Source organism: Neolamprologus brichardi, chromosome 5, assembly GCF_056152115.1.
Source record: "Neolamprologus brichardi isolate AB-2024 chromosome 5, ASM5615211v1, whole genome shotgun sequence".
Classification (NCBI taxonomy): domain Eukaryota; kingdom Metazoa; phylum Chordata; class Actinopteri; order Cichliformes; family Cichlidae; genus Neolamprologus; species Neolamprologus brichardi.
In genome coordinates this window covers 22,803,312-22,831,030 of record NC_142108.1, presented here as the reverse complement: position 1 = coordinate 22,831,030, position 27,719 = coordinate 22,803,312, and the positions used below count along the sequence as shown (strand labels likewise).

Below are 27,719 nucleotides of genomic sequence, written 5' to 3'. Positions count from 1 at the left end.
CTTCTGTCAGTCTGCCCCAGTGCAGCTGTGGCTACAACTGTAGCTTGCCTCCACCAGTGTGTGAATGTGAAAGTGAATGAATAGTGGAATTGTAAAGCGCTTTGGGTGCCTTGAAAAACGCTATATAAATGCAATCCATTATTATCATTATTATTCTGTGAATATAACTTTACTGTATACCTTTCTTGGTTGGTATTAGTCAGATGCAGTGTGTCTCTGCAGGCTGCATGTATAAAACATATTCCTTCAGAAGATAAATTATATTAAAATTAATCCAAAAGACTTTATGTAACTTGATCCAGACAACATTATGTGTTAAGCATAAATTCCTATTGTGAGCTGACCAGGTAAAAAGAGAGCCACCTTTTGACACTAAAAACTGGCTGTATGTTCACCATACCTCTTTAAGCCATTAAAAATACTCACTTGGTAGTACATGCCTTATAAAGTGAGTTAAGATCACAATTCTTCTGGTCAAATTTTGGGTTAAACCATTGCTAAAATATGCTGGGTTTCTGTAAAAACTGACAGTTTTTAGTATGAAGTTTTAGGTCATGCACTGTGCTTGTGGATGAGATATATATATAAAAAAAAAGTACAGCAAGTGCAAGCACCAGGAGACTTTTACATCTTTGTCTCTCGAAGGACCTCTCATGTCAGATGATTTACTGTTAACCAAGGAAAAGATGAAAAGACTTTCCCCCTCAGACAGCAAAACCTTTTCTGACTCCTTTCCTGGTGTCACTGCGAGTTAAAAAAAAAAGAACTGAAATGGAAAAAAAAAAAACAAGAGCTATCTATACACTGAAGACTAAATGAAATTATTGCATCATACAGGATGAATAAGTGATGATTTTTAAAATTCTCCCATTTAGTCAATCTGCCAAAAATATGCTCAGACTGCAGGGGATGGACACAGCAACATTAATGTCTGTTGTTATGCCGGCAGTCTAATGTAACCTAATGCAACATCACTGCAACTATGTGAAGCATATAATGGTTTTGGTAAAACTTACTGTATTGTTAAGATGCCCTTATTCATGTGTTTGGTAGCAGTTTAAATGTTATTTCAATCAAATACTGACCGGGGTCTCTTCTAAGAACCGTGCTGCTTACCAGCCTCCACGCTCTCACTTCTGTCTGTGCCATTTTGATATTATATCATTTTCTGTATCTGCTCTTCATTATTTCTGTGGCACGAAGAAAGAATCTTCCACAAATTTCCATTTTCACTTCTCACAGCTGTATGCTATAACAGTAGGCGGCATCAGTTGTTCTAGTATTTGGAACCAGAACCAGTGGCAGTGGCAGTATAACAACATCTGTGCTTCTCTCACCTCATTGTTAGAATAGAATAGAATAGAATAGAATAATCCTTTAATTGTCCCACAAGGGGAAATTTGGTTGTAACAGCAGCCAAAAAGACAAATATACTACAAACAGTACACAGGACACGGAACAGAAACATACACAATTTTTCTTACATATTTACATTAAGGACAATGGTTACTATAAACAGAGAGTACTGTACAGTTATTAAATTAAATAAAAATAATTACAGGTAAGAGGCAAACCAGGTTGTAGTGCGAATTGGTTAATTAACTAACTAATTGCAGTTACAGCATTGATGTAAACATCTATGTTTGTTGTAGAAATACTGTAGAAATACTGTTTAACATTTTGCAGAGGATCTGAAGCTTTTTACCATTTTGCAGCCAAGAATCTATATTCCTTTAACGCATCTTATTTTTTATAGACGGTCACTCATGCAATTCTGTATGTCTCATCAAAACAATCTGACGAATCCTCTTGACATATGAAAAGATGAAAGGATTCCTTCCTAAGACGGAAACTTGTAAAACTTTTCTTTGTGACAGTTTTTGGACAAGTGTGACTGTGCCTCCATCTATGAGAGTCAGAAGCCTGTCGACTATAGTTTTATTTATGCGCTTTCATTTGACTTGCTTAATATTTTCTTGTTTAATCAATGTCGAGTTTGCCAGCATTGTGGTGGAACAGTAGATTTTTGTTATTTACCTGCTTGGAGGATTTTCCTTTTTTCTAGAGTTCTGCTTTACTGCATTTAATAAATGTGCGTTATTGTGAGCTCAATGACAGAATTGTACACAGAAATTACAACAGAGATATACAGTACTTACTGATTGTCCAGGTTCACCGCTGTAAGCTCTTGTGGACTTGTGGAGTAAAAAAAATAAAAAGAGACACAGTGTAGTGTGTGAGGACTTATTGTCTTATTACATTCTGCTAAATGTACAGTATGAAAGTGTGTACTTTATTGATCCCCGTGGGGAAATTCCTCTCTGCATTTAACCCATTCACTCAGTGAAGCAGTGGGCAGCCATCGGGCGCCCGGGGAGCAGTGTGTAGGGACGGTACCTTGCTCAGGGGTACCTCAGGGTAGCTGTTCAGGGGAATCGAACCCCCGACCTTCCGATCATTTGGCCACCACTCTACCTACTGAGCTATCCCTGCCCAGTATGTCTTGGGATATAAAGGTTTCAGCCCTTTGTGACACCAAAGTGAAAAAAAAAGCTGATGTCACCTTCTGACTGTAGACAAACAGTACCAAGTTTTAAGCGTATGTCTAATCTATTCAGCTGACTTTCTTTGTTCTCAAATCCCAGACTTTTCCAAGCTGCTAACATTTTTTGGTGGCACAGTGTCTCATTTTGCATATTAATACACTTCTCTGTGGTTTGCTCGCAGAAACAGCAGATTGGTGTAAACTAGATGCACAAACTGTTTGTCAGCCCATGTTTTAACTGTCACTTTGTGTGTCAAAGCTAGATCAACTTGTGCCTCACAGAAAGACTGGCTCAGAGATTGAACGCAGCTGTGCGAGTTGTTGCAGGTTCTGTTGTTTGCTCTGCAGGTGTGAGTCTAAAACCATAAAATATACAAGTATGTTATTTTTTTCTGTTTATACATAAGGGGATACAGTGCACATTAGATGAATACCACCCAAACCGTAATCTCCTTATTGCAAGTTATCTTGAAAACTCCACTGCTGTGTGAAATATAAGTATTTGGGACAATACACTATATGTTTTAATAATATGGACACAGAGGGTAAGTTAAATTGCTGACTCTCACATTCAAGATAGTGAGGAAGTGTTCAAATGTTTGCAGGTCTCTAAACCTGTTACACCCTCAAGATTATGTAAACGAGGTGTTGCAGCTTCTATACACGGGATATAAAGGTGGATAAAATATCTTCACAATGAAGCTACAAGTTTACACTCAAGCATTTATTTTTTCATTCTGAATATCGTTCTAATTCAGATTTGTAACTCGATTTCAAAAATATATTCATCCCCATCTAAACAACCTGTTCACAATGCTCAAATTTGCACTTTCAGGTGTGATTTCGACAGCAAGTGTACACAAAACTTGTCTGCGGTCCTGCTGTACTGTTTCCACGCAGGATGTTGTTCTGCTCTAAGTGAAAAGCTGAACAGGGTGATATAGAAGGACACATAGGGAAGATTTGTGTATGGAGGGACAGAGTGTTCCTCGGTTTCATTTCACTTCAGGCGACACTGGCCAACTTGTGATCACCGACGACAGGGGAGCCGAGAAATAAGTCATGATGTGGTGGGTTCCAGTGGCAGAAGCTTTCATCTTTTGGCCACACTTTTCATGGCACCTCTCTCTTGCACACACACACACACACGCACACAGAGAGAAACTCGCTATACATGCAAGTTCACTAGACACACACTTTGGGTGGAAAAAAAAATAAGAAGAAGAAGAAGAAGAAGAAAAAAAACTAGGACATCAAAAGTCCCGAAGGCTTTGAGCTACGATTTTTTTGCATAATCAGGAAAGAAACTGAAAGAGGGAGAGAAGAAGATAGAGAGAATGCTGTAATTAAATTAGTGCATAAAGAAAACGAGGAGGAGAACATGGGAAAACACGGATGAGCTCTATCAGAACAGAACCAGGGTAGAAGCAGCAGAGTGAGAACACTCCTGATTAAAGTCGATTATTGATAGGGCTTCTTAATTTCCCCCCTCTCTTCTGCGGAGTATTTAAAAACACGCGCACTGCCTACAGTTCAGCTGGTGTCAACAGGGAGGGGGGTCCCTTTGAGATAGAGGGGGAGGATAAGAAAAAGAGAGCGAGCAGGAGGGAGTGCATGCAGACTGAAGTTCTGCCTCCTTCTTCCTCTTCCTCCTCCGCTCTTCCATGAGGAGAGAATTACCCATCCAGTCTGGAACCGGTGTGGGGAAAAATGCTTTTTCTTCAGGCTATATTGAAGAGAAGGCTGCTGCAAAAAGGTAAAAAAAAAATGAAATGTATATTTATTTCATTAATCTTCATTGCTTGACTCTTTGTTCACTCTTCTGCGCATTCTGCAAACTTGAAGATCCCAGACCGCCCGGGGCTACTTCGTCGCACGTCCGTTGCCATCGATCACATTTTGATTGCTCTGACTTGTAGGCTGCTTGATGCAAGTAGCACAATATTCCCCTACTGGGCACACATTTCTCACTTTATATGGGCGTTAGTGGTTCCTTTATCGGCTATCGTAGACAGGAAACATATAGAATTCAGTCATTATTAATATTTTTAAATCCGAGAGAGCGATCTTTTAGCCTTGTGGGTTACTGGTTAGATTAAGTCATCACATCTAAAAACAACCCTCCACCTCCCACAAACATGAGCAAATAAGTGACCCGACTTTAATCGTTGAGCATACCGATAAATTTACAGTTTGGTATCTCGATCTTCGTGATAGTAAATGGTTCACTGTGTATTTTTTGTATTTGTATCGATCATAGAAAGATATAAACAAAATCAATTTAAAGTTAGTTATTTATTCATCGTGTCACTTCTCGCTAACAGATGGAGCATTATGATAGCTATAGTTATCAGTTTTGAGATATGATGATATGATAATATACTTATTATAGCCTTTTTATTTATTTATTTTGCTCTCATCGATGTAATGCAGTATTTCTAAGATTCTGTAAGTCGGTGTTGAGTTTCAAGGCACTTTAACTTGATGGGTTTGAAGCTTGGATAATATTTCTTTGATCTTCATTGGTCACCTCATGCAGCATGGCACTGAAAGTTCGTTTTAAAGTGGCCTCCTGGGATGTTTTCTCGTACTGCTTTTTTCAGTTTTTGCACCGATGCAGCAATATTATTACGTCTTTCAGGGATTTCTATCGTTGGTTCAGTCGTGTGCATGTGACGCTCCTTCAGTCGTTTCTGTCTGTGTTGGTAGGAGAGGGATATGCAGTTTTTCCCCCTTCTTTTTTCTCCCTCTACTGCTGATTTATTTATGAATTTGGAAATCTAATGCTTTGAAGTGAAGTCTGAAGACGCAGTGGAAAGGGAAGCAAATGGGGACAAAACGCCGCCTATTGGTCTGACAGGGCGCACTGCACCTCACCCTGGGGTTATTATGACAATAACAATCTGAATACCCAGCGGAAGTGAAAGACGAAGTTGCTTTACTGCACCGCAGTTTTAAATATAAATCATCATATTCCCTATTTTTTGATCTAAACTAAAACAGAGTGTAGCCTGTGACACTTGTAGCAAACAAATCTGACATTTTACTGCAGCGGTTTCCTCAGTCAGCAGTCTAAACTGCCTTCCACACTCACAATATCTACAGTTTAAAGAGTACAATAAATGAGATACTCCAGATTTAACAGATTAGGATTGCATATATTAATATTTTGAAGTTAGATACACTATGACTAAATTAGATAGATGCTCTCCAACAGCTTGGAAAAACCTGTAATAAAGATCAGTGACGCATGCCATTGTTCAAAGCTAGGCAGGCATGTAAAATTAAATTCTGTCTGCTAAACCTTACATAAGATATTGTGCTCCATGCAAGATTTAAACTGGACAACTGCTGAAAGTTTAAACTGGATATTACTTTAACTGGAATTTCTAGAGTAACATAATGGGCCAATAATCAGTACTTATATATAGGGTATCATAAAATGTAAATTGTTCAGTTCCCTCATTAGTTGGTAAACAACTCCTCCTGTTTTAGAGTCTCCCCCATTAAAGACTTGATTCAGCTACATTCTAATGAAACAGCGTTTCATTAGCAGCACTGCCAAAGGCTTTTTCATTGTTTAAAAACTGACATAATATTATTTTTTTCACAATAGTGCAGCAAGAATATGAGCAAAGTCCCACTGCATGTTTTTGTTCCTAATTGGCTATAATTTGCTTGTTTGTTTTTATTTATTTACTTTTTCTTTTTTTTTAACTGAACCATAAAAGAAAACATTAAAAATATCTTGTTGAAAAAGTATGCTTTGTAACGTTTGCTCTAAGGACTCAAGCATCTGCTGTTTACAGGACACTTTAACTTACATATTTTCTTAAATAAAACATTAATAAGTGTAATACAACAGTTTAAACATATAAAACCATTAATGTTTACATTTTTCCCTGTTTGTAGCTCAGAGATCTGAATTAAAATCAGATCATTATTATTATAGATGTGTTTGGCACAACAGAGCATTCAGAGCTGTCCTGTCTGGCAGGATTTAAAAAAAAATCACATTATCGTCTTCTCTGTGTTGTCGTGGGTTAGCAAGATGCATCTCTGCCAAAACAAGGAACCTATTTCTCTTGCACTTTCTATATTGCTTCAAGGTAAAACTGTTCCTTTGTTCACTCTCAAAAAACCAAGACCCTCTAGTTGTTGATGCAAAATCTGGTGTTTGTCCACAATGTAGCTCAGCGTTGTAGTGCTGCAGGGGCTACAGGTTGTCTGTTATTTCATTTTTTTTTATTTCCTCCAGAATGTCTCACTGCTGACTCGTAATTCCAGTAGTCAAGTCAAGTCATCTTTATTTATATAGCACATTTAAAAGACATCAAGTGTCGGCCAAAGTGCTGAACAGAGGGATAATATAATAAAAGAATTAAAATAGAAAGAAAACATTTTAAAAAAGAATTGTAAGACATGTAAGAGTATATAGCATATAATGTACATGCAAATATGCACATGCATATACAAAACTGTACACATTCACACACAAGCACACATATGTGAACATAACGTATATACACATACAACATCATCCAATAAGATAAGAGACCAAATAGACAGAATAAAAAAGATATCAAAGATATCAGTACCTTCAGGTTTGCCTGTGAAGTCACATCACACCCATTACACAATGATCTTCGGGGACTAACTAACTAAGGACAACTGTAGCTTTGAAAATTGATTATCATTTCTTCAGATAGCTCATGGTTATTTTGCTGATAAATTGCCTGTTGGCTGGGAACTTCTAGCGTGCCTGACATTTCTCCAATTTTGCACAGGATATTTGCAAGTTCCAAAGGGAAATATATCACACTTATAAAGACCTTCTGCTCTTTATATATGAGAGAAATGGGAAACAGTAAAGAAATCTTAAATTTTTAAATAATGAAAGAAAAAATGTTCAAGAATATGTCCACTTCATTTTTTGAATCTATAAAAGTGCCATATTCTCCAATAATTCCCTACTATTCTCAAGCAGTCTGTTTTGCAAATAAAGAATAATCATTTTTTATATCCTTAGTCAAAACAATTACAGGAATTATACTTTTTCTTTTATAATATGTAGAAAGAACAGAAATAAAATGAGTATATTGGCCATTTCTTGTTTTTGCCTTTTTGTCCCTTTAGTTTCATCACAGTGGAGCATCTGTTTCTGTCTTTTTGATTTATGATCTGGAAATTTAAATGAGGTTTTATATAGTCTTTTTCTTATATTTGCCCAGCCTGACTTAAGCCTCCACATTTATCAGGCCTGTGCAAAAGCCCGGTCATGTTTAACTTAAAAAAATACATCATTGCAGCTATATATATATATATAGCTGCAATGATGTATTTTTTTACGTTAAAGTCATTGAAGGGTTTTTTGTTTGTACATGAGGTGTATACGATATGAAGTTTTTCATCCCTCAGTGATAATCATTTTTTCATTGCTCTGATATAATATGAGTAATACAATATGTTGTGCCAAGTCCAAGAATGCATTAAGGCAATGAAATGACAATATAAATATGATGATTAGACATGGTTAGGAGGTGAACTTTAATTACAGTTACAAGAATTGTCTGATTGACGACCGTGCTGAGTTGCTAGCTTGCTGAATCTAAATGAAAGTTGATGAAAGTTGATAGATGAGTCATGTGTCTCCAAATTATGCTGCACTTTTTGCATCCTTTTAAAAATCCTTGTGACGGCTCTGAATGTTCTCTGTCACTTCCATCATATTGTTCAGTGACTGGTCTGGGAAGTATCTTCTCACCATTTGCATCTTTTTTAAAATAATTGCACCCCCTGTGCTCTAACATATTACCTCATTCTGTCTCTGACTGCTAATGCTATCATCATTTATTTTGTCAGCAGTTATGCTTCTATATATTTCATCCTGCTGACTTGGACGTGTTGACATTTACCATATAGACTTACCGCAGTCAAAAAAATTTAGGGTAAAGTTTGGGATTTAGTTTGATTACCACTTAAACAGTCAACAAAAATGATTATGGATAAAGTTGAGTATACCAACCTGATTTGAGAAACACATAGAAACACAGATGCTGATTTTTCCTTTTTCAAAGAATACAAATGTTCAAATTCTCAAGGCTGTATATTATATTTACATGATTAAATTATAACTTCCCAAAAGATGTTCCAAACCTTGAAAGCCTAAATCTGTTTCTCGATCTCTCACCTTGTATTCTAATTCTTTCCACATCTAATTTCTCATTAGCATGTTTTCTCTCCTTTCTCCTGCCTCGCCCCTCCTTCCTGTCTATCCCCTTTCCTTTCCCCCTCTTTCCCTCCGTTGCGCCTCTCAGCAATGCAGATGTGCTTTCTTTGATTTTGTCACCGGAGATTAATTAGCACTTTATTAGGAGTCCTATTTATACCTCCAGCAGGGAGAGAAAAGCATGAGAGAGCGAGAGATGAGGAGAAGAAGAGAGAAGGAGAAATGGGAGTGAAGCAACAGAGGCAGAGATGAGTCGGGAAAAGACGAATTTGGTGAGATAGCAGAAAAGATGGAAATGGAGAAAGAAGCTGGCAGTAAGTGGAATAGAGAAGGAGCGAAGAGGAAAGATGAGAAAACGTGCAGCAAAAAATGGAGACGGTGAGAAAAAGGCAAGTGCAGAAATGGAAACAGTCGAAGACGCCACAAAAAGAGACTGTGTAACAATAAAAAGAGAAATGAGACATAAAACACCCCAGAAAGGTACAAGGAAGACACAATAAAAGACAACAAGAACGAGTCCTTCGAACTAAATAGGTCATTAGTCACACATAGGGCTCAGGATGTAAACCCCACCTCCGCTGTCTCACTGAAATGAGTCACTTCTTACAGTAGACAAATGTTGCCACAAATATAATCCAGACAGTATGGCTTCCTACAAGACGAGTTGTGTGGCCACAACCTGTGGTTGGTAGATTTATGTGGGTATTAGAACAAGCAATCAATTTTCTGTTGAGTCTAGGACAGAGGAAAAAGGGTATAAGGTGAGAAAAGAGAGTGAGATTAAGGAATGATTGTAGAAGAACGTGGGAGACACAGAAGGGAATGAAATGGAAATGAGACGGGAAAGTGACAAGTGATAATTCATCATGTAAGTAAAGCATCCAAAGAGCAAAGTTAGAAAGGGACAGACATAGATGTGGGAAACAGGGAGATGGGTGGAAAAAAAGGTTTTGATGTCGAGGAAGAAGGGCGTTGGTGCAATGAGAAAAGATTAAGAGAATGGTACTGAGACCCTGGAGAGATGCAGAACAAGGTGATAAGTAGAGAGTGAAAGGGAGCAATGAGTGATGTTTAGTGCAAAATGATATTCCACTATAGCAAGCACAGAAAAAAAAATATAAAAGATGTATTTGTGAGACTGCAAAATGAGCACATTCATGTCACAATTAGGCTTCTCTGACACTCAAACTTATCTCTGCAGCAAATGCTTATAAACTAAAAGGCATTAAGTAAAACTGACAAACAACTGAAACTTTTAATAGGCTTTTGTTAATACATAAAATTTAGGAGCATGTGTCCAATGTATACTATCCAGGCAGCAGATAACCTCTGATTTTCATATTACATTTTTACTCATTTTTCCAAAACGAGCTGAAAGTCTTTCACATATGCAGACTTGACGACGGTGTCATACAGGCTTAGGGTTACATCATACCACATCACATGTCATTAGGACAGACAGAGAAATTTTTAAAATTGTCTTGTTATTCTAAAAATTGAATATGCTCAGTAATGTCATACTCAGAAATTGTTGAAAGTCTGTTGAAAAGCAGCTGAAATGACACATGCCTCCACTGAGCACTCACCTGCTGTTCAGCGCACTCACAGTGGCACCATGCTGGTCGTGGGAGCTGGAGATCCCATCCAGGTGTAACTGGAAGATTGAATCTAAGATAAATAGTCAGTGACATGCATCCACATCCATGCATTTTTTGTCATTTGATTTGATTTTTATTTATTTGGATAAAAATTTCATGTCAAATATTTACACTGAATGTGATTTAATGCAATCTCAGGCACATGCCTGATCAGTGCCGTGAAGATGGATATCTATCTGTTTTTTTCTAAACTCCTTAAGATTTTATATTAAAAACTAAACTGCTCACATTGACCACTGCAGGTCAAAACCTGTGATCTCTTTATTTTTCTCTTTTGTATTCCATTAAAGGTGGTGGATAATATTTACAGAAAGAAAGTAATCAGGTGAAATTAACTAAATGGTAGTTTTGTGAGCAAAATATTAAAAGGTTTATTAATTGAAACCCAAAGAAACATTGTCTGATTACTAAAGTCAATCTTTTAAACCCCAGCATAAGTTAGAATATGTGCGAAAGACACTGACTGTGGTCATCTTAATTTCACACTGGTTACAATTAGGACTGAAATATACTGTTAGATTAGCCTGTTTTCATTTTAGCCACGCACACAATACACGTCTAACGGTTACTGAACTCTCACTCTTTTTCCCCGCACCAAAATATGTTTTATTGATGATTAGTAGAGTTGACTAAGGGATCCTATGGCTTCCCCACTTCAAAATGCCACCCATCTGTCAGGAACAAGCTGCGTAAGGACTGTTGGTTCCCAGATCTTGGCAGACTTGATGAGAAGTAGTTTCAGGTTGCACTTCAGGAACAAACAAACAAAGCTGTATCTATTTCTGATGTATACATAATTCCACAATTTTGTTGTACGTGTACAATGACAATACAGGGTTATTCTATTCTATTCTATTCTATTCTATTCTTTAATATCAGTAGTTTTGCCTGTTTTGTGCATGATACCATGCAAAGCATGATACATGGCAAACATTAAGTTAATAAAACTGAGGCCAGAAAAGAGAGATGGGAGAAACAAAAAAGGAAATATAGGCGATAAATAAAGAATAGAAAAACAGAAATAAGGGTCCAAGACAATAGAATAGAGGGTAAAATAGAAGAGAATGGGTGACGCCAAAAAAGCGTCTAAATACCCAAGGGAGGGGTGGGGGGTTGGGTAGTCTGGAGAACATGAGCAAGATAAAAGAGCAAGAAAGAGGGAAGGAAAACAAAACAAGACAGAAATGAAAGGTACCAGTGGCAGGTTGTGTTGCATGTTAGGGTAAAGAATGAAGCACTGACAAGTGCCAGTGTTGTTTGGTGGTATAAGGCAGATAAGGGCCTGGGCTGACGTTTTCAAGAAGCACTTTCAGAAACCTTTTCAAAACTGTTGTTTGGCCTTTCTCAGCTCCCTGAGTTGGCTGCCAGTGACAACAATAACACCACAGAATACTAAAAAAAATATACAGCCTACAAACAAAGCAAAAACGAGGAAGAGACAGCAAGAGGGAGACAAAGAGAAACAAAGACAGAGGTTTCACACTTTTGATACTATGGCCTCATTATTTCAAGGCATGGTTGCAAGACACCATGGACAGAAATATTTCAAAAGAACGTAGAAAAAGAGAGAATGAATGACAGGGGCATTTTTTATTACTGCTCATGAGTAAGACAGTTGATGTTTTGAACATATTTAGAGATGTCGCTCATGCTAACATCAACGGTTAACGCCAAGTTTACCTTGGAGACCTTGGAGGATGAAAAAAAAGCTTCATAGGTAGATTTGTAGAGTAAGCTCATATCAATATATACATTTTTATGTAATTAGTGTTGCCTTTATATATATTAGATTACATATTATGTTTTTTTTTTCATCTGTCATTTTTTTGGCAATAAGACAGTGATTTTCATAGAAGTTAAATGGGAACATGTTTTGGTTGTTTAAACAAATAAAAAAAGCTTTCATCTGCTATTTGGGCTCGCCCTTGTAGAGTCCTTTAAGTAATACAGGACTATATGACTATTATATGACTAATGTGACTATTTCTTCCATGCAAGTCAACAAGCAACATTTCTATTTTTTTCCATAGTCACTATATATGTTTTCAAATGATGCATTCCTGTCATTTTTCCCACAATGATTTGAAGGCATAAAACACAAATGCTGAAAGATCTTGGGAGTTGAGTATCTGGGCAGTAGAAAAGAATGTGGTTGACTGCTAATAATCTTGGTTTCCACTGACCTTTGCTACATGCACGAGATTTTACACTGAACAAATTGTGTAATGGAGTTAAGATTTTCATCATGAATCTTTCATTCATTAAGATTGCATGTGTGATGTAAGTGTTCCTCGAGTTATTTTGAGCAGTTTAGAATAGTAATATATGAATACTATACAAATATAATACTGAGATAATAAATATGCCAGCTAGCATTAGTGGAAAAATAGACTTAAAGAAACTTCTGATTAATTTAAAACACAACTTTCTTCAAGTTATTATTGCTCTCTGCATAAAATATCCACCTAGAAAAAACATTGCTACTTCTGGGTTTAACCTAAATTGGAAACATGAGCACTGCAAAAGGAGAAAGAGGAAAAGGGGCACAATAAAAAAGGATGAGCAGAGGGAGGAATGAAGAGTGAATTATGAGAGGACTGACAGGTAGGGAAGCTGGCACGCTAGAAAGCTGTGATTCCATAGAGGAAGAGCAGAAAACAGATTTGGGGTTAATTTGCATTTCAGACTCGCCTGACTCCTAGGCTGCGATGCCAGAATTCTGCTGATTTGCACTCTCCTCCTCTCTTCTATTTCTCTGTCTCATTTTTATCTCTATCTCAATTTTCACTATTTTCTTGATTTAATGTCACTTACTGTCACTTATGTCACAAGCTGTAATAGCTGATTCTTTTGATTAATTTGAGCCTGTGAGTGTAATGAAATTTGTTGAAAATCCAGTTGCCTAATTTAAAGTGATTACCACTTAGTGCGCTATTCAATACCTGAAGGAAAAATATTTTTTATTAATGGACTGCTAAAGTGAACTCACTGTACTGAATCACTATTGTCCCCTTCAGCTCGTTTATAGTTCAGACTATGATACGACTTGTTTTCCCACCTCTCTCTCACTGCTGGAGGACAACAATGCATATGTGTGGTGAATGCAGATGCAGTTTTAAGGGTTTCCCATTCTTCATTCAAATAGTCCAATTAGGGGATAGCATATATATATATATATATATATATATATATATATATATATATATATATATATATTAGAGCTGCAGCTATTGATTATTTTAGTACTTGAGCAATCTATCGATTACATTGATTAATCGAGTAATCGGATTAAAGAAAATACTTTTGTCTTGTTAATGAGCAATGATAAATATTCACCAGAAAGTCTTTCAAAATGAACTGCTCATTGGTTTCTTAATTTAAAACTGCAGTGTTTTTAAGTTTAACCCTTTAACCCCTGGAATTATTTTGTTGTTTTAGCTGAAGAAGTCTCAAAAAGTATGCTGCGAGGATGCACTTTTGCCCCTTTTTTCAGGACTACTCCTTCTTTCAACGTCTGGTACTTGTTTTGCCTTTCTGTATACTATGAGTGTGTAATTGGGGATTATTAACAGAAAAATACAACAAACAAAATTGAAATTTGACAGGTTTTTAATAAATAAGGCATTCAAAATCTACATTAAAAAAAGCTTTAGAATTACAATTTTAAGTTTGAACTATAAAACACTTAACAACAATGAGTTGTTAAGTGACAAACTCTGTCCCTATAATTTGCTTTAGGGGTCTCTTTTTCTAAGTAAGACCAGGCGTTTTCGGCCCCTAGTGGTACACCAGAAAGCAGTTCCTTTCAAATTGTAGGCAGAGGCCTACATTGCACTACTGGCACTTTCAAGGAGTGCTTCTCTTGCAGACAGTGTACTGCTTCCTCCCATGCTTGCTCTCTGCCTTTTTCTCACATCTCCTGGAAAGTGGCCTTGACTTATGGACTCAGGCCTAGCACAAAATGAACACCTAGGAGGTGTGCGGAGAGCTCCTCCTGGAAGACCTGGTGAGTCTTGTGTTTCTGCTGCCTGCTGATAACCAATTCTTTGTGAATAATAAAGCTACTGGTTACTGGAATGTCCAGAAGACACTGGGCATTTGTATTTGCGCAAAAAGCGTTTTAGGACGTTGTCGTCAAATAAATTTGAGAAGATTTCACCTGATTATTGTGCAGCAATGAGTGGAGATTGAACATTGGAAGTTCTTTTTGGTCTGAATCTTGGAGGTTGAGGGACAGCATCAACCGGGTCTGCCTCTGGCTGTTTCATAGAAAATCCATAAAACTAACCCCAAACTAAACCCTCTGATTGTATGTACGTCCCATATTGAAATTACATTTTTAAATAAAACAATTTCTTAAACACAAAAAATATATAAATAATATCTAGTACAGTCAAAGGTCGAAGTCAAATAAAATAAGATATATACGCAATCTAAACTAAAGCATAAAAAATTATCTTTTTGTCTTCTTGGAAAGCTTTCTTACATTAATAGGAGGTAAGTATTGTACTGTATTGTATTCTTTATTTATTATTTAGATTGATCTGAGCTGCTGTTTTGTTTTGTGCTTAGTTCTCAGTCTGTTTGCTTGTTTTTGTTTTTGCTTTGTTTTTGGGTTGTTTATTGCTTTGTGGGGGTGGGGGGGAGGTTTGTTTGCTTTTTTTGGCTCTGAACTGTACACTTTATTATGTTATGTAATTATGTACTATTTGTGAAAATGGGAAAACTAATTATATATATATATATTAAAAAAAAAAATCCCCACTCGCCCCTGTGGGCGGTCAATCCTTCAAGCTCGGGTCCTCTACCAGAGGCCTGGGAGCTTGAGGGTCCTGCGCAGTATCTTAGCTGTTCCTAGGACTGCACTCTTCTGGACAGAGATCTCCGCTGTTGTTCCCGGGATCTGCTGGAGCAACTCGCCTAGCTTGGGAGTCACTGCACCTAGTGCTCCGATTACCACTGGGACCACCATCACCTTCACCCTCCACATCTTCTCGAGCTCTTCTCTGAGCCCTTGGTATTTCTTGAGCTTCTCGTGTTCCTTCTTCCTGATGTTGCTGTCATTCGGAACCGCTACATCGATCACTACGGCCATCTTCTTCTGTTTGTCTACCACCACTATGTCCGGTTGGTTAGCCACCACCATTTTGTCCGTCTGTATCTGGAAGTCCCACAGGATCTTAGCTCGGTCATTCTCTATCACCCTTGGGGGCATCTCCCATTTTGACCTTGGGACTTCCAGGTTATACTCGGCACAGATGTTTCTGTACACTATGCTGGCCACTTGGTTATGGCGTTCCATGTATGCCTTGCCTTCCAGCATCTTACACCCTGCTATTATGTGCTGGATTGTCTCTGGAGCATCTTTACACAGCCTGCACCTGGGTTCTTGCCTGGTGTGATAGACCCCAGCCTCAATGGATCTTGTGCTTAGTGCTTGTTCCTGTGCTGGCATGATTAGTGCTTCCGTGCATTCGTGGATGTTGCTTGTCTCATCCTGGACTGTGGTGCTGACACTCACCAGTCCCCGGCCCCCTTCCTTCTGCTTAGCGTACAGCCTCAGGGTGCTGGACTTAGGGTGAAACCCTCCATGCATGGTAAGGAACTTTCTTGTCTTGATGTCAGTGGCTTCTATCTCCTCCTTTGGCCAGCCTATTACCCCAGCAGGGTACCTGATCATGGGCAGGGCGTAGGTGTTGATAGCCCGGATCTTGTTCTTACCATTCAGCTGACTCCTCAGGACTTGCCTGACCCTCTGCAGGTACTTGGTGGTTGCAGCTTTCCTAGCGGCCTCTTCATGGTTCCCATTTGCCTGCGGGATCCCCAGGTACTTGTAACTGTCCTCTATGTCTGCAATGTTGCCTTCTGGTAGTTTGATCCCCCCCCCATTCTGACTACCTTCCCTCTCTTTGTTACCATCCGACTACACTTCTCCAGCCCGAACGACATTCCAATGTCATTGCTGTATATCCTGGTGGTGTAGATCAGTGAATTGATGTCTCGTTCACTCTTGGCATACAGCTTGATGTCATCCATGTACAGGAGGTAGCTGACAGCTGCTCCATTCCGTAGTCGTTATCCGTAGCCAGTCTTGTCAATTATCTCACTGAGGGGGTACAGGCCTATGCAGAACAGCAGTGGAGACAGAGCATCTCCTTGGTAGATCCCGCACTTGATGGTGACTTGTCCTATGGGCTTGAGGTTGGCCTCCAGTGTTGTCCGCCACATCCCCATTGAGTTCCTGATGAAGGCTCTCAGGGTCCTGTTGATATTATATAGTTCTAGGCATTCCAGGATCCAGGTGTGGGGCATTGGGTCATAGGCCTTCTTGTAATCAATCCAGGCAGTGCACAGGTTGGTCAGTCTGGTCCTGCAGTCTCGGCTGACTGCTTGGTCTGCCAGTAGCTGGTGTTTTGCGCCTCTGGAATTCTTGCCCATCCCTTTCTGTGCCCCGCTCATGTGTTGACCCATGTGCCTGTTCATCTTAGCCGCTATGTTGCCTGACAGGAGCTTCCACGTGGTGCTGAGGCAGGTTATTGCTCGGTAGTTGGAGGGGTCCGGTCCCTTCTGGGGGTCCTTGAGGATCAGGACTGTCCGGCCTTTGGTTAGCTATTCCGTCAACTAGCAGCTGGTTCATTTGTGCTGCCAGGCGCTCGTGGAGTGCAGTCAGCTTCTTCAGCGTGAACCATGTCAGGGCCTGGTGCTGTCCAACTCTTCATACTGGAGACCCTTTCTTGGATATCTGCTACTGTGATGGTTACTGGAGCCTGTTCGGGGAGGTCGCTGTGGTCTGCCCTCAGATCCGCTAGCCACTGAGCATTGCCGTTATGGGTTGCGTCCTTCTCCCATATGCTCTTCCAGTATTGTGTTGCTAAAAACAGATGTTATGAGGGTGCAGACATTAATTAATATTAATAATAATGCAGTGTCCAACTTAACAACCCTCAGGTCAGTTTAATGGCCCATGTACATTTTTACTAGCTTGTGAAAAAAGCTTAAATTTTTATATTTTTAAATATGAATGTACCTTAATTCATAAAATAGTTTATATTATCTCACTTTTAATCTGAAAAATATTATGAAAGCCTTGAAGTTAATATGGTCTAATACACCCGATGCCCCCCCCCCTCCCCCCCCCCCCCCCCCCTTTTAGACTCAACCCTGTTTGCTGCAGGTATTGCTTCCATGCAAAATTGGACGGCTGCTGTCAGCCTTCAGTAAGCAGTATAATTTAAACTTGGTAAACCAGCCTAGGTTAACACGTTATCTGCATATTTTAATACAACCTCTGGAGGCTTACTGCTGATTTTTTGCTGTGTAAAAGAAACAGCAGTGGATGGAGGAGCTAAAAAGGTAGCTTTTCTTCCCATCTGTTTAACTGTGCTAGCATCATCATCACTGTTGCCATTGTGTTATCAATATTTTTGTTTAAAACTGGTAGCTACATGGGCTTATTTTTTTTTCCAAAATTTTTATTCATAGGCCGCTTGGAAATACGTTTGTTTTGCAGGTCTGTTTTTAGTCGCAAATCCAGGTGAGACGTGCGTTATACATGGAAGCAAAGAATTTGTGTAGAGAATTTTTAAAATCTAATCAAACTAATTTCTCGATAAATTTCTTGATGCATGCTCACTCATCCAGGTAAGTAAATCCCAAAAGGTTGATTCTGTTTATCTGGACGTAGCGTTTTCAGTGGGAGAAACGTTTTGTCACTCATCTAAGTGACTTCTTCGGTCTCAGCTGACTGCAGGTTTCCAGCTGGTGAACCAGTTGCTAATGGATGAGACACACCAAAAATGGCTAACTGAAGGTCGGACAGTCCAGATCACCAAGGATCCCCAGAAGAGACTGGTCCCGTCAAACTACTGACCAATAACCTGCCTGTCAGGAATCATTGCAGCTAAGATGAATTGGTACATTGTTCAATACATAAGTGGGGACACAGAAAGGAATGGACAGAAACACTGGACATCAACTACTGGTAGATAGAACAGTTGCTTGAGACTGTAAGACCAGACTGACCAACCTGTACACCACCTGGACTGACTACAAGAAAGCCTACAATTCAATGCAACACACATGGATCTTGGAATGACTAGAACTGTACAAGATCAACAGGACCCTAAGAGCCTTGACCAGGAAGTCAATGGGAATGTGGTGAACCACCTTTAAGCCAGTTGCAAAAGTCCTCATCAATTGAGGGATTTACCAAGGAGATGCTCTGTCCCCACTGCTGTTCTACATAGACCTGAATCCCCTCAGTCAGATCATTAACAAGACTGGCTATGGATACTGACTATGAAATGGAGCAATCATCAGCCAACTACTATACATGGATGACATCAAGATGTATGCCAGGAGTGAATGAGACATTGATTCACTGATTCACACCACTAGGATCTACAGCAGTGACGTTAGAATGTCATTCAAACTAGTAAAGTATAGTTGGATGGTAACGAAGAGAGAGAAGGTAGTCAGGATTGAGGGTATTGGACTACTAGAAGGCAACATTGCAGACTTCAATGACAGCTACGTGGGAATCCTACAGGCAATGGAAAACCATGAAGACCCACTAGAAAAGTTGCAACCACCAGCAGAATGGAAAAGACAAGATCTAGGCACCATGAGACTGTACGCTAAGCGGAAGGAGGGAGGCTGAGTGACTGTCAGAACCACTATCCAGAAGAAACAACATAGATCCATGAGTCCATCAGGAAGATAAGCATAACTGATCACATGCTTAATGAATACCTTAGGCAGCAGACACCTGAGAAAGAAGAAGAGCAAGAAGAGGAACCATCATTGATGTATAGGTCCCTGGGCGACATGTCTGATAGAAGAAGTGGCTAATCAAGAAATCCTACCAATAGCTGGACAAAGTTGGATTGAAAGAGAGCTTTCTCTACTCCTGTATTAATCTTCTGTGTTCCTATTTTCCTCATTTTCCATCTCTAGTGTTGCTCTTAGACAGATTTTTAGTCTCCATCTGTCCTCATTTGTGTCCTGCAGCGTAGGGAGCTATTAGAGTGATAGAATTGAGATGCACAGCAGGGGGAGATATAGACTCAGAGAGAAAGAAAACTGGAATTAAAGAGAGTGAAATGGAGGTACAGGGCTTCAAATGAGAGCAAATGTTAAGCAGACAGATACATTTGATGCTCATAGCAAACACAAAAACAACATTATCTTGAAACTACATTAAAAAGAGAAAATAACGAAACTTACAATGCATCCTGAAGATTATTCTTTGAGCTTGCACTACTCCACTAAAAACTATTCCTTTACCAAGAACCATGGTGAAAAACCTTAGATATCGAAATTAAGATTTAACTACTTTAACATGTAGTCTAACTTTTGGTCAAATAAAATACCTGCCCTGCTTTTTGTGGCAACATATATTTGTTCTTCATAGCAACAAGCAACAAGCTGCTTTATAGTAGGACAACAAATACCTTAATAGAATAAACAGGCTTTCAACCAGGAACTTTTCACACTTGACCATCTCTATTACACAAGCAAACAGGCGTGCTGGCAAAAGTAGTTAACCTTAGTTATTTGAATCTACCATTTCCGTAAACTCAAATTATTAACTAGCATGTGGTACTCCTGTCCAAGAATGCAGGTGAGATAGCTGACCATTGCATATATGTTTATGTTTCCATGCTCTTCCTTTAGATACAGATATAAATGTGTTTTTTTTAACCAAATACTATTACTGTATGTGCGAATGAGTGGATATGAAGTGACCATTCCATGTACAAAAGTACATGCCTGTACAGGCACACACATGGGTGTGAGATTGCATGTTACGTGTGTCTGTCAGTTTGCGTGTTTCCTGCACTGAGCCACAGGAGGCCATCATTTGCCACTTCAAAGTACTTATGCATAATCCTGTGTGGATTCATTTGCACTTGAAACCCACAGATTGAGAGTGAGAGAGAGAAGGAGGGAAAAGCAGACCAGGAGAGGAGAGAGAGTGCAACGCAAGCTGAGGAAAAACTCTGACCATGTGCAACATAAAATGTGCTCTCAAGAGTATCTGGATTGTGTGTGTCTGGAGGAGCAAGATTACATGAGTCATATTCTTCACAATTTTGCCTCCTTCCATCTCCAACTCTCTCTCTCTTTACTATAGTGTGTATGTTCATCTTCCCTTCATGTTTTTTTTTAATTTTTGGAGGAAATTTTGAGGAAAGCCCTTACAGGGATGCCCTGGTGGGATTCATTCATGCATGGGAAACTAACTAACAGATTGTGCTATACATCACAAATTGATGCACATTTTTTTAATGTATTTATTTTTTTTAATGTTTTTTATTTGTCCATATTTGCTTAGATTTAGGTCAGACCTTTTGGAAACCTTCCTCCAGGGTGTAGCTATTTAGTAACTTAGCCCGCTTGTGTTATATATGGGCAGGAAAACATGATTTGTGGTGTGTATCTCTTGGTTTTTAAGTGTTAAGCTTAATGTCACACCCTCAGGCTATGATGCCCAAGCGTGTTTGCCCCAAGAGTGCAATTTGTTCAACTAGTATGATTGCTGCATGCTGCAATACAGCTGGACTCGGACACAGATCACGTAGTGTGATCGCTGTGTGTGTCCCAACACAGATTTTCAATGCTTCCTCAGTGGCAGGCACATCTGTAAAAATGGCTTTGTTAAGTAATTAACAAATACGTGAAAGGACTGTGTGTCATCACTTCTCCAATTAGGCGGTAAAATACAAACAATCATGAAATTCATACTGATTACGAGTGGTTTTAAAAAAGCACATGTCCATGAAAGAGAAAATGATGCGTTCATTGAAAGCAGCATGGGTTCAGGCCAGCAGGGGAGTACACACAGTTGTGTTTAAGCACAGTACGAGGCAACTTAGTTTAGTGTGATTTAGTTACATTAGTCTGGGATCTATCTGTTAGTCATTGGCGTTCCTGAAGAACCAGTAGCTGTCTTGGCTAAGAATTTGCTATAACCTGTTTACAAATGGAGATATTTTTGAAGGAGTTTAAAAAGGTAAATCTTTATCAAACTTCACACTTTAAAAAATGCAATGTGATTTTTGCTCTCAACAATGATAGCATGGCAGTTAAAGAATGCTTAAACCGGTTAGGCCAATAAAAGCTGACTGACTACAAGACAGCTACAAGCAAACATCATGCACTCCTGGTGTATTACGTTGTTTGCATCAAAACTCCTGCGTGACTCATTTATGATTGTATATATATGAAATTACATTAATATGACTGCTTGTTGGTTGACAGCAGTTTACTTATCTGTTTGCTTTTCTCATGTAGATTGACTTCATTCTGGGGTAAACAAACATGTAAATTTAGCGTAAATATGGCACAAGTAACTACACAAGTTAATGTTTCTATTGTGGTTTTCTGTCGCAACAAAACTCTCAATGACTTTTCTTTTTTGTGACAGTTTATACACTTTTATGGTGCCCTGTCAGCAGAGCAGTGTGTGTTAATTTACGTGTGTGTGTTTGTACGAGGCTCTGAGTTCAGTTATACTCCAGGACTTTTATTTTATGTCAATCCAGTCTCTGAGTTCTCTAATAATTGTAAAAGTGCCAAAAGTAATCTTGAAAACAGTGACTCATACCAGTTTCAAAACTTTTAGAGCCTCACAGCACTTGCTCAACTAAACAGCTACTCTGAAAAAAGAACACAATCATGTTATCCCTGTGACTTCAACCTTGTCTGACAGCTTGTGTGCAACCATACGTCATGGTATGGTTTTATGAGTTTCTTCAAACAAACAGAAAAAAGATGGGACTTGCTTATCTATTACAGAATACACCAAAGTTTCTACTTCTGACTTTCGGCACATACATTTTTACATAAAAAACACATGACGTAATGGCTCATCAAAATGAAACAGATTGGAAAACAAGTCTTAACATTCAGTCTTGGGTGTTGTGACAAGCACAGTATTACAGAGTAGTTGACTTCAAAATCTTACAGTTAAGATTAGAGGGTTAATCTCAAGCCATGTTTCCAGAAATGTAGTGTACATGGATGAAGCTTCAGAAGTACAAATGAAGTTTCTATAAATGTAGAGCTAAAGATCAGATTGTTACTTGAAAGTGTATGCAATTACTTAAGAATGAGTAAAAGGGCTGAAACCACTGGTGGGCAACACTGGAGTGGATGACGAGCAGAACAAGGCAGGCGTTCGAGCCCAGTGTTTTTTGTTTATTTTATTTTTTTATATTGAGGAGGAGCAATGCAGTTTAGAAGAACTGCAGTGTCAGTGGTAACCAAAATTCAATTCAATTCAATTTTAATTCAATTTTATTTATATAGCGCCAAATCACAACAAAAGTTGCCTCAAGGCGCTTCAAAAGAAGGGTTGGCAAGGTTTGACTGGGGCTCTATGCAGTACTTCGTCTCTGGAGACGACAGAGTGCAAAAACTCAGGGAAAGCCTAATCTGCCATATATAGATGGCGATGTTTTCTAAGGTAGTTAAAAGTTAAGAAGCTCCACAGTCGCAAGATGAAAGCTGCCTTGAGATGCTGAAAGCTCTACACATTGTAGGATCCTGTGCGTTTCTTAGTGTGACAGATTTGGAAATTCGTTGCTAAAACTTAGAACCAGGAGAAGTCATGCAATTTCAGTTTATGATCATGGAACCAAACTGGAACAGCTCTGTATTGTTCCAACATTGCTGGAGATGTCAAAGCAGCAAGCTCAAAGTATATATGGTGAAGTTAGCATGTTATATAATCCACCGGGTTAACTGTTCTAGGAACAAAATGTGCACAGTTGTGTGTCTTGCTGGCATCGAGTGCTGAGTGATTTGTAGCTAGACTAGACTGAGCAATGTGACTCAGAACCTCTGCTGATGTAAAGATGTGTGGTTGAGCTGTTTTGGATGAATCTAGGTCACGCTGTTCAGGGCGTGCAACGTTCACAACTAACTAGCCATGAGGGAGAGAGAGAGAGAGAGCAATAACTACGGTTATTAATGTCTACCCCCCTCACCCAGCCACCGAATAGATTTGTCCATGGTTTTTGTGCATTCAGAGCATTTGTGAATGCATGTATGTAAAACCATGCCAAATATGCTTGTATTTACTGTATGTGTGTGTGTTTCTCTGCATTGCTTTGATGACTGTAGACAGCAGGAAAACAAAATAACCCTCAGGCAGATAGCTGGAGAGCTGGAGAAAGTAAGAGAAGGAAAATGAGAAGATTGGAAGGAAAAAAAGGAGAGAGATAAATGATCTGAGAAAAGGGACTATAACAGTGAAAAAATAAAGTGTAAGTATGCAGGCGTGGAAAACATACATACGAGGTAACAATAAATTGATATGGGACCCTTTATATTTCATTTATTATTTATTCACTATTATTTAGCTTGATTATATTTTCTTTTTCTTTGCCTAAGCACTTGTATTTCTATTTCATAAAGTTTTGCTTTTCATTAACTCAGAAGCTTAGAAAAAGCCTGAGGAAATGTTTAAATTTAACATATCTGCACATTTTTTTCTAATTGTTTTGGGCCTGTCTTTCTACAAACTGAACCTAACATGAATGCAGTAACTAACACGTAATCCTAAACAACAAATTTTGGACATGTTTTTCTCAGTTAGATTTTCGATAGTTTATAACTTGAGTTATATAGCAAGTTAATCTTGTTGAGGGTTTTGACTTTTTGGAAGTATCACAAAAATATGAGTGTAAAAGAGTAGAAGGAGAAGTGGGATGTCTGGAAGGAGTCCTTTCTTGCTGTTTCACTTTAATCACTGCTCACTTCTTTTATACCTCCACACAAACTCACTGCTCTCAAAAATATTTACCTCCCTGTATGTAACTCTGACTTTTAGTCCACACTTTCTTGAATATTAACACTACACACTGCTTGTTGTCGTCCCTGTTTGAGGTGATATATGCAATACCACATATTTACCAGTTAAAAATATAAAGCTTAGGGCGTAGTCCCACACACTGAGTCAATGCTCTTTCTTGGTGAGGAAAAACACAAGATGTCTCTTAAATTCTTCAAATATTAGCATGTTGTGGCCACAGTGATTCTGCTGTGGAAACAAGCATAGTTAGAAATGAAGGGTTCAGTGCTATATGTCTTACTGCATATCACTGCTTTTGGTACCTGTTGAAAATTAAGCTTTGGCTGTTTGGCAGAGGTTGAGTCGTAGGGTGGAGGATTGTTCTTTTTGGCCTCATGCTGTGCTACCATCTGCCAGCTCTCCTTTCATGCAATAAAAATGACAGTATTATTAATGTCTCCAATCCTAAACATTGTAGATTACTTTGTTACTTTCATTCTACCTCCAGAGGAACTGAAGTCATCTGATTGTAGTTCAGGGGGAAAAAAACACACCCTTAATTGATTGTTTTTCGTCTCAGTGGATAATTGAAGAACCTTTGTAACACAATTAACAGCATTGGTTGTCTGATAGGTAACTGTAATGAGATTACAAAGTACAGCACTGCAATTGTGAGTTACAGAAAAATGTAATGCGACTAGTAGCATGTTACGTTGTTTGCTGTGTTATGCTCAGCACTTTTCATTAGAAGCATATCCCTACCTGTTTAAACTATTGTATGTTCTTTCTCTTTACCTGGCTTTGTTACATCCACATATGTTTTTATATCTATGTCCACAAAAACAAATATTCACGATACAACTGTCTCTCCTTAACATGACATTGTAGATAAAATAACAAAATAATTGGATTTTGCTTTATTAATGCCTTTAAAATCAGTTGACATTAGTTGACATTATTTTCTTTCTTCTGCGGGAAGATTATGTGTGGTAAAACTCACTCAGAAAAAAAGTAAGTTAAGAATGCATGATAGGCTTTTAGAAGAATCCATCCATCTTGATACGCGGCCCAGTCGCGGGGACAGCAGCCTAAGCAGAGAAACCCAGACCTCCCTCTCCCCAGCCACCTACTCCAGCTTATCCGGGGGAACACCGAGGAGTTCCCAGGCCAGCCAAGAGATACAATCTCTCCAGCATGTCCTGGGTCTGCCCCGGGGCCTCCTATTGGTGGGATATGCCCAGATCACCTCACCCAGGAGGCATCTTTACCAAATGCCTGAACCACCTCATCTGGCTTCTTTCGATGTGGAGGAGCAGTAACTCTACTCCTCCCACATGCCTGAACTTCTCACCCTATCTCTAAGGGAGAGGCCAGTCACCCTTCGGAGGAAGCTCATTTCCGCCACTCATATCCGCAGTCTCGTTCTTTGGGTCACTTCCCACAGCTCGTGACCATAGGTGAGGGACCGGTACAGCGTGCGCATCATTGCATCTCTCGATCTCCTGCTCCCTTTTCCCATCACTTGTGAGCAAGACCCCAATATACTTAATTCTTAATTCTTCTGTTGGAAGAATTACCCAGCTAACTTCATTTGCTGAGAAGCACCCCAGGCATTAACATTTAGATATGTAAGTTGATAGGGGTGCTATTTAAAGGCTGGGGAAGCTTCCCTTCCTTTTGGGAGGCAATATAATTTCAAACATTGAAACACTTCATTAGTAAAATTACATTTACTAGTAGTTGTGTTTCAAAAATAATTAAAAATATAAACTCGTGCCAGCATCATGGATATTAAATGGCTCTCCGGGTATCTGATTCTTCTCTGGTGGAATGTAACCTGTCAAAGACCTGAAGGATGACTGAGACAAGCTGCAATAGACCAGTAACAAATGATCAAAGAACAAATAGCTTGTATCCTTGCACCAGTACCCCACTCCTAAATTATTGCCTGATCACTTAGAGCTTTTTTACAGGTTCACAAAGGTCTTATTGAGTGCCTCAGAATAACCATAACTAATCTTAAATGTGTTACTAAACAATCTATTACTGCCCTAAACTGTGTCGAAAATATGACATGGTCTATAAAATTAGGCAATTATAGGAACCAAGCTAACTCAGAGAAAGAACTCTAAATGGATGAATAGTCAGAGTCACTGAACTCATACTCTCTCCTGGCATTTCCATAATAGAATGAATTGTTTTTCACTCTCTTTCCTTCTCACCTTATTTTATCTCTTTGTTGCTCTCCCACACAGACTCTCAAAATCTCCCTCTCCTTTTTTTGCGCCTTAATACTCGCTCACTTTTTTCCCTAAGCTCATCCTACTCTCTCTCTCTCTCTTCCACCCTTCACATTGTGTACCTCTCTCTCCCCCACCCCCTCCCTCTTGGGGCTTGAGTGGTCGTAACGTAAGCGCCAGTCATCTCTTATCATCGCCTCTGTGTTCCCTGAGCGCGCGGCAGTCCACATCTCTCCCTCTGTCTCTTCTTTTCTCTGTCCTCTTATCGCTTCTGTTTGTCTCTTTCTGCCTTTTCTTTGGATGGTACACTAATAAGGAAAACTCAATGTCTGCCGTCATGTTTTGTGGCTTGAGAAGGGACGTTGGGGCAAACAGTGTCGGTGAGTGTGGAAGAGGGAAAATTATTTGATTGAGCGTTCAACAGTTTTGCAATTTGTATTCTTCGTTATTTATTTATCGGTGGCATTGTTGTGCGAACTATATTTCCCAGGAATTGCCTCCCATTCAATAATTCCATGATGCATCCTGTTGTTTGGGAATTCGTATAATAAAAACAGTTTTCTGTAGGTGGCGCTCTTTTCTGTGTTCAGCTTTGTTCATGTTTTCTATTGATATAGTTTTTTTGTGTGTTTTCTTTTCTATTTATTTATTCTCAATTCAAACAACAATGCTTGTCACATTTGATAGGAGTGTTTCTTTTTTTTCTTTTCTTATTTTCTTTGGTCACCGTTTTCTTGTCTCAGATTTATGCTTTTGTATTAGGTGTTGTGGTATTCTCACCGTGAATGGAAGATTGTGCAAAATTGGACTCCTTTGGTGAAAAACCATGATTGTTATTATCAGGACTACTTTGTGAATTCAGGTATACCTTAAACGATCATGTTCATATATACTGCATGATGCAGAGCAAAGATAAGATTTGGTTCTTCATCATGGTTAATATGTCTTAACCATAGACTGTATAATAAGATGGCTGTAGCTACGGTGACATCACCTGCTGTTTTGTGAAGTATCATTTTAAAGTCTTATGCATAGCACTTATTGAATCTGATTTGACCACATTTGGAGAAGAGGTTGGAGCCAGGAAGGTATCCGTGAACACTACCATTGGTTAACTAGCTTGACTGATAGGGTCCATAACGTAGTCCATAACTCTCTGCCATATTGAATTAATCCAATGGGATGCATTATAGTGAAAAATAAGCTTTAAACTAAAAAAAAACAAAAAAACAATTTGAACAGGTGCAAC

The 27,719-nt window shown here is 38.9% G+C and overlaps 1 protein-coding gene across 4 annotated transcripts in view; it reads left to right on the top strand.

Annotated features, from left to right (window-relative positions):
- Positions 1 to 27,719, top strand: part of LOC102782189 (glutamate receptor-interacting protein 2-like) — a 164,157-nt gene that overhangs the window by 67,456 nt on the left and 68,982 nt on the right. The window contains exon 1 of one of the 4 annotated variants that reach the window (XM_006783009.2): positions 4,183 to 4,301. The exons of 2 other annotated variants lie outside the window; for them this stretch is intronic. In XM_006783009.2, coding sequence (XP_006783072.1) covers positions 4,256 to 4,301 — 46 coding nt within the window. In that variant the 5' untranslated portion in view covers positions 4,183 to 4,255. Of the gene's footprint in view, positions 1 to 4,182; positions 4,302 to 26,803; positions 26,851 to 27,719 lie in introns of those variants that run through there. One more of the 4 variants, XM_006783010.2, reaches the window with a different exon arrangement.